Below are 6,291 nucleotides of genomic sequence, written 5' to 3'. Positions count from 1 at the left end.
TTCTCCTAAAAGTGGGGACAGCTGAATGCTGACTGATTGGGAATTGAATTGGGAATTGTTAGATTCAATTATGTGAGGTTTTATTGAACAACTTCAAATTAATAGAACCATAACTGACTTTCCTTTAATTCATTGTAAAATTGCAAACATAATGCACACTCATGGTGAAAAATTCAAACTGTGGGTTCAGATCTTTAGGAAATAACTGCCTTTTGAAAAGCGAAAGTGAAAGAAAACTGGCTGTGGCCCGGGCCACTGAAGCAGCTGAAGCGTTAGGACCAGAAAGAGTGGCCATCTCCCTGCTGCCCTGGGTTGCTCTGTGTCTATAAAATGGGCCCATCCTAATCAGCACCGTTCGAATGGAGTTTGTCTCTTGAAGTGACAAACAAGTTTCTGTTAACCTCCTCAGTGCAGACAGTAGCAGTGTTTGTAACCAAGCTAACTTAGGTGGCTTCCTTTGCTCATGTCTAAGAACCTCAACGAATTGAGTGCCCAGCTGTCTTCTGCAGAACTGACAGGAAACTCCTCTTTCACAATATTCCCACCAAAAAGATACATTTCTTAACTGAAAAGAGCTGGACTACAAGGTCAGGCTCTTGGCTTATAGTCACAATTTAGTTGTAGTCAGAATTGTTCATTATGCTTTGGGAAGAAAAATAAAAGTTCTGGTCAGGTGGGTGTGAAGGGGAAATCTGGTTTGGTGTGATGTGTTTTTATGTTGGCCAAGAAGTATAAATCACGATTATATTATGCCTTTCCTCCCAGCATGTTGTCATATTTGTGGCTAGTGATAAAATGGACATGTGGGAGGTTGTCAGCTGCTGTTTGAAAATTTCCTCAGTGTGGTCTTTCAAGTTTTCAGATAGATGGCATGATTAGTTTTTATTATGTCAATTTCTAAATATTCACCTTCTTGATCTCACCAGAGGCCATGGCAATGGGCAAACTGCACAAAGAAATGGGTCAGCTAATTGTTCAGTCTGCAGAAGATCCAGAGAAATCAGACAGCCAGGTGATACAGGTAACTCCCTCACCTTCTGACTTACTGGAAGTCCTGACCCGGTGCCGCTGGGTGGTGTGCGGCAGAGGCGTGCACATCAGCAGAGTGGGGGGCTGTGGGAGAGGCCAGCGGGCAGGTGCTTAAAGGAGGGTTTGCAGACGGCCACAGCGATGATGGACAAGCAGGTGCAGGCTGGCCTGATCTAGTTAGTTACCGGGCTCGAGGGCAGGTATACACTGGGGCTGGTGCTGACACCGACCGTTGGCAAACAGAAATGTAACTCCCGAGTGGTCTGGAAGGCTTTTCTGGGCCAGCCAGTGCGTTCTCTCTTCCTAGGAGAATTTCCCTGGAGGAACAAATTATAAAGGGGAGGTTGTTGCTGAACATGGGGAACTAGATAGATTGTCAAAATTTGGCTTTGCATGTCTCCAGGACAACAGAAATGCAGTCAGACTCCTGTCCCACTTAGTGACTGTTGCCACATGCCACAGAGCCAGCTCCTTGCTGGGGTCTACCTGGCACGTGGACCAGAGTCCATGTGGACCAGAGGGCACCTGCTCTGCCCTTGCCAAACTGGAATGGCAAATGGGTTTTATTTCTTGTCCTTTCTACATAGTGGCCTGCAGCCTGCCCAGCTCCTTGCATTTGGCCTGTTCCCAGCTCCTTGCTCCTCTCCTGAAGGATAAACTTCCAGCGTTGCCTCATCTAGATGCCTGACTCATAACCTGGGGCTGGTGGGCCCAAAAGGACTGTCTCTGTCTGCACCTGTCCTCCCTGGGGGCACAGGGGCACCTCTGATATGCAGGCTATACTCATTCGGCCCAACCTGGCGCCTTCTCCATTTATCCATTCATTTACTCAGTGTTTCTTGAGCTCTGTCAGGCATTGCACTGGCAGTGGGGATGCAGTGGTGAGCAAATCCCTGCCCTCACGGAGCCTGTACTTCAGTGGAGTAGATGCACAGAAAATAATGAATGACAAGATAATTACAACCCATGATAGGTGCTGTGACAGAAGGGGTTGAGGTGGAGAATACTGGGGGAGGGGTAGGCCAGCTCTCTAAGGAGGTGACATGTCAGCAGAAAGATGAGAGGGGCCATTTCTCTGCAGTGCTGATGGCCTGGCCAGCTGTGAGCAGGAAGAGTGGGCTGATCTTGCCCTGAGGACCTGAACACTGGAGACTCTGGGGCTGCTGCCTTCCTACCATGTGAATCCTCACTGCCCACCTAACCCCCAGCATTAGAGTAAAGACATACTCTTACAATATCGGCAACATATGTGAACTTGAGTTTTGCATTACTGTGTTGTTCACAGACTAAAAGTGCTACCTAGATGACTTAGTATAATATATGTGACCTTGGGGAGGGCAAGTGAAAGTGCTGGGAATGCTGTGAGGGTTCAAAAATATATGCATGAATTAATGATGTCAGCAAACAAGAAGGAAGACATGATTTTTTTACTTTTTTTCTTCATTGAGTTTCACTGTCACCCAGGGTGGAGTGCAGTGGTGCAATCTTGGCTCACTGCAGCCTCCACCGCGCAGGTTCAAATGATTCTCCTGCCTCAGCCTCCCAAGTAGCAGGCACCAGGACTACAGATGCCTGGCACCGCACCTGACTAATCTTGTATTTCTAATAGAGATGGGGTTTCACCACGTTGACCAGGCTGATCTTGAACTCCTGACTGAAGCCAGTGCTCCGCCCGCCTCGGCCTCCCAAAGTGCTGGGATTACAGGCATGAGCCACCATGCCTGGCCAGAAGACATGATTTTAATGAGCGCTTTAGTGAGTCCTCAGCCACCCAAAAGGAATAAAGCCTGCGTGGCAGGTGCTGGGTTACTTACCCCAGGCAGACAAGGACTTTTGGGAAGAGATTCCTTCAAAAAACAGTAGCAGCATTTCTCAAAAAGTTAAACATCGAGTTACCATATGATTTGGCAATGCTGTTGCTGGGTATATACCCAAAATAATTGAAAGCAGGGACTTGGCCGGGCCTGATGGTTCATGCATGTAATCCCAGCACTTTGGGAGGCTGAGGTGGGTGGATCACCTGAGGTCAGGAGTTCGAGACCAGCCTGGCCAACATGGCAAAACCCTGTCTCTACCAAAAATACAAAACTTAGCCGGGTGTGGTAGTGGGCACCTGTAATCCCAGCTACTTGGGAAGCCAAGACAGGAGAATTGCTCGAACCCGGGAGGCGGGGGCTTGCAGTGAGCCGAGATTGTGCCATTGCACTCCAGGCTGGGCAACAAGAGCGAAACTCCATCTCAAAAAAAAAAAAAAAGAAAGAAAGAAAGAAAAAGAAAAAAAAACAATACAGTAAAAATATAGCATTATCATCTTATGAGACTACCATTGTATATGTGGTCCCTGGTTGACCAAAACGTCATTATGTGGTGCATGACTATACTTGTATGGAAATATCCATAGCAGTGTTACTCACAGTAGCCTTTAAAAGGTGGCAGAAGCAACCTAGTGTCCTTCAGCGGATGACTGGGCAAACAAAATGCAGTCTTTATATACAGTAGAATATTACTCAGCTGAAAAAGGAATGGAATGTTTTGAATGTGGTTTTTGTTGGGGGGCGAAAAAAGGAATAGAATTCTGATACATGCTATAACATGGATGAACCTTGAAAACATGCTAATGAAGTAAGCCAGACACTAAAGGGTAAACGTTGTATGATTCCACGTATATGAGCTATCTAGAGCAGACAAATTCACAGAGTTAGAAAGCAGAGGTTACCAGGGCTAAGCGAGGGGAAATGCGGTTATTTAATGGGTACAGAGTTTCTGTTTGTGATGGTGAAAAGTGCTGGAAATACGGATGATGGTTGTGCATCGTTGCAAATGTACTTAATGCCACTGAATTATACACTCAGAAAATGGCTAAAATGGTAAAAAAACAAATAATAATATGATTTTTCTAAGTTAATTTGTTTCATTTTTCCTAATTTTTTTCTTTAAAAAGCATTATCAGGCCAGGTGCAATGGCTCAGATCTATAATCCCAGCAGTTTGGGAGGCTGAGGTGGGCAGATCGCTTGAGCCCAGGGGTTTGAGACCAGCCTGGGCAACATGGTGAAACCCCATCTCTACAAAAAGTATTAAAAAATTAGCTGGGTGTGGTGGCGCAAGCCTGTAGTCCCAGCTACTCAGGAGGCTGAGGTGGGTAGATCACTTGAGCCTGGGAAGTCGAGGCTGCAGTGAGCCATGATTGCACCACTGCACTCCAACCTGAGTAACAGAGCAAGACCCTGTCTCAAAAACAACAAAAAAAGGAGTTACCTTTTTTGTTGTTCATTTTTGAGACAGGGTTGCCCAGGCTGGAGTGCAGTGGTGCAATCATGGCTCACTGCAGCCTCTAACTTCTGGCTCATGCCATCCTCCTGCCACGGTCTCCCAAAGTGCTGGAATTACAGGCATGAGCCACCATGCCGAGCTTATTTTTCATAGTTTATAGACAGTCTGAAAAAAATAGCAGGAAGAATTCTACAGAGTAAATATTCAAATTTCGGATACTAACATGTTGCTTATTTTCCTGTTCTATTAAAGGATATTGCTCTAAAAACAAGAGAAATCTTTACCAACCTAGCACCATTTTCAGAAGTTTCGGCTGATGGAGAAAAGAGAGTCCTTAATTTGGAGGCACTAAAGCAAAAACGATTTCCACCAGCAACAGAAAACTTCCTTTATCATCTAGCAGCAGCCGAACAAATGCTGAAAATCTGACTGTGTGACAGAATGTATCACTGATGACTGATAGAAAGCCCTCTTTCACTCTGATTATCCATTAACTACATAAAGTCCTGAAAATAACAGAGAAACTGTTACATATTTTTAATGATTTATTTGCAGGTATTGAGATTTGACCTGAAAAACAATGAAACACATGAACATACTTCTGATTTTCTCCTAGCTGATTAGTTTCCTGCCTGCTGTCAGTGCTGGACAAAGTGCTGTTACTACTTTATAGAACATTACAAAACAGCTAGAGGTCCTGGGGTAAGAGAAAAAAAGCACATTATGACAAATGCGAAAGCCTTCATTATTACACATTCCAGTTTCTCACTGTGTAGTCATAAGCAAATGGTTTACTTTCAGAAAGCTGCCTGAAATGTCCCTTTGTATTCTAGGAAGAACTTTAATTCCTCCTGAGGAACTCTACTTTCTGAGCCCAACTGCTAAGTTTTCTGCGGAACTGTCTAGAAGATCATTCAAGAGAGCCCGCGGTTGCACTTTCTTGTAAAAGTTAAAAAAACAAACAAAAAAGGTTTTTCCCGGCTTTTGAATATTTTGCCTATATTATGAGAGTTTTGCATATATTTTATACTTGAGTAGACAACTTTAATAATCCATATTTATACTATCGCAGATGTAAGCATTTGGCAAACGTTCAGCCATTGGCACTCATTTAACCCTGTTAGCAATATTCTTTTGAAAAAGGTGCCAGTCCTTATGTGGTAAACTAAGAAGCCCATTGAATATAACAGTGTGTAGGACTGAAACAGTGACCTTATATTATTGCTAAGGGAATATGAGATTAACTTCCTATAGGGGCCAAAACCAGAGAAAGGCTTCCAACAACTTTGGTGAAAGTAATTTGGCCACATGTCAAGCCAACTGTTTGTATTCATTTATGTACCTTTTTCACAACTGGAGACCTTAACATTGCCAAATCAGCATGGAGGCCTCAATTACGTGCTTGTTAGTGTGTCATTCATGTTGATTGTAAGGGATTACTTTCACTCAGTACTGATGTCCTTGGAAATCTTACCTGGAAACATGTTTGCAAAAAACATTATTGGATCTTTCTTTTTTTTCTTGGTATTACATATTTGTTAAATAAAAATTAAACACCCTCCCTTTTTGAGTGAGGGCAGGGGAGGACCTGAAATAAGATGATGTTTACTAAGGCAAATAATTGAAAATTAAATCTGCACTTTATGGAAATGAAAAATACTAACATCTTTTTCCTCATTTTTTTGTATTACTATATTAGCTAATGATCAAAGTTGTTAAAATTATAAATTTATGATGCAGAAATAAAATGGAAATGTTTTGATATTCAACTACTTTTAGGTGGGTGACGAATTGTCCCCTCTTTCTCTAATTCTGCTCATTCCAAAGAAAACGGAGAAAAAAAACTGTGAGGGCACTAGGGAATTATTAAAAGACCTGTCTGAAAGTTCAAGATGGCCAAGGGCACAGTGGCTCATGCCTGTAATCCCAGCACTTTGGGAGGCCGAGGTAGGCGGATCACCTGAGATCAAGAGTTTGAGAATAGCCTGGC

At 43.5% G+C, this 6,291-nt stretch overlaps 1 protein-coding gene across 3 annotated transcripts in view; it reads left to right on the top strand.

Moving 5' to 3' along the window:
- FAM45A (family with sequence similarity 45, member A) overlaps positions 1-6,070 on the top strand; it is a 40,580-nt gene extending 34,510 nt beyond the window's left edge. For all 3 annotated transcript variants that reach the window (XM_012001099.1, XM_012001100.1, XM_012001101.1), the window contains 2 exons: positions 927-1,021; positions 4,554-6,070. In XM_012001099.1, coding sequence (XP_011856489.1) covers positions 927-1,021; positions 4,554-4,730 — 272 coding nt within the window. In that variant the 3' untranslated portion in view covers positions 4,731-6,070. The remainder of the gene's footprint in view (positions 1-926; positions 1,022-4,553) is intronic.
- Positions 6,071-6,291: the final 221 nt, after the last annotated feature.

This window comes from Mandrillus leucophaeus, unplaced genomic scaffold, assembly GCF_000951045.1.
Source record: "Mandrillus leucophaeus isolate KB7577 unplaced genomic scaffold, Mleu.le_1.0 Scaffold65, whole genome shotgun sequence".
NCBI classification, from domain to species: Eukaryota; Metazoa; Chordata; class Mammalia; order Primates; family Cercopithecidae; genus Mandrillus; species Mandrillus leucophaeus.
This window is presented reverse-complemented; position numbering and strand designations above follow the sequence as displayed.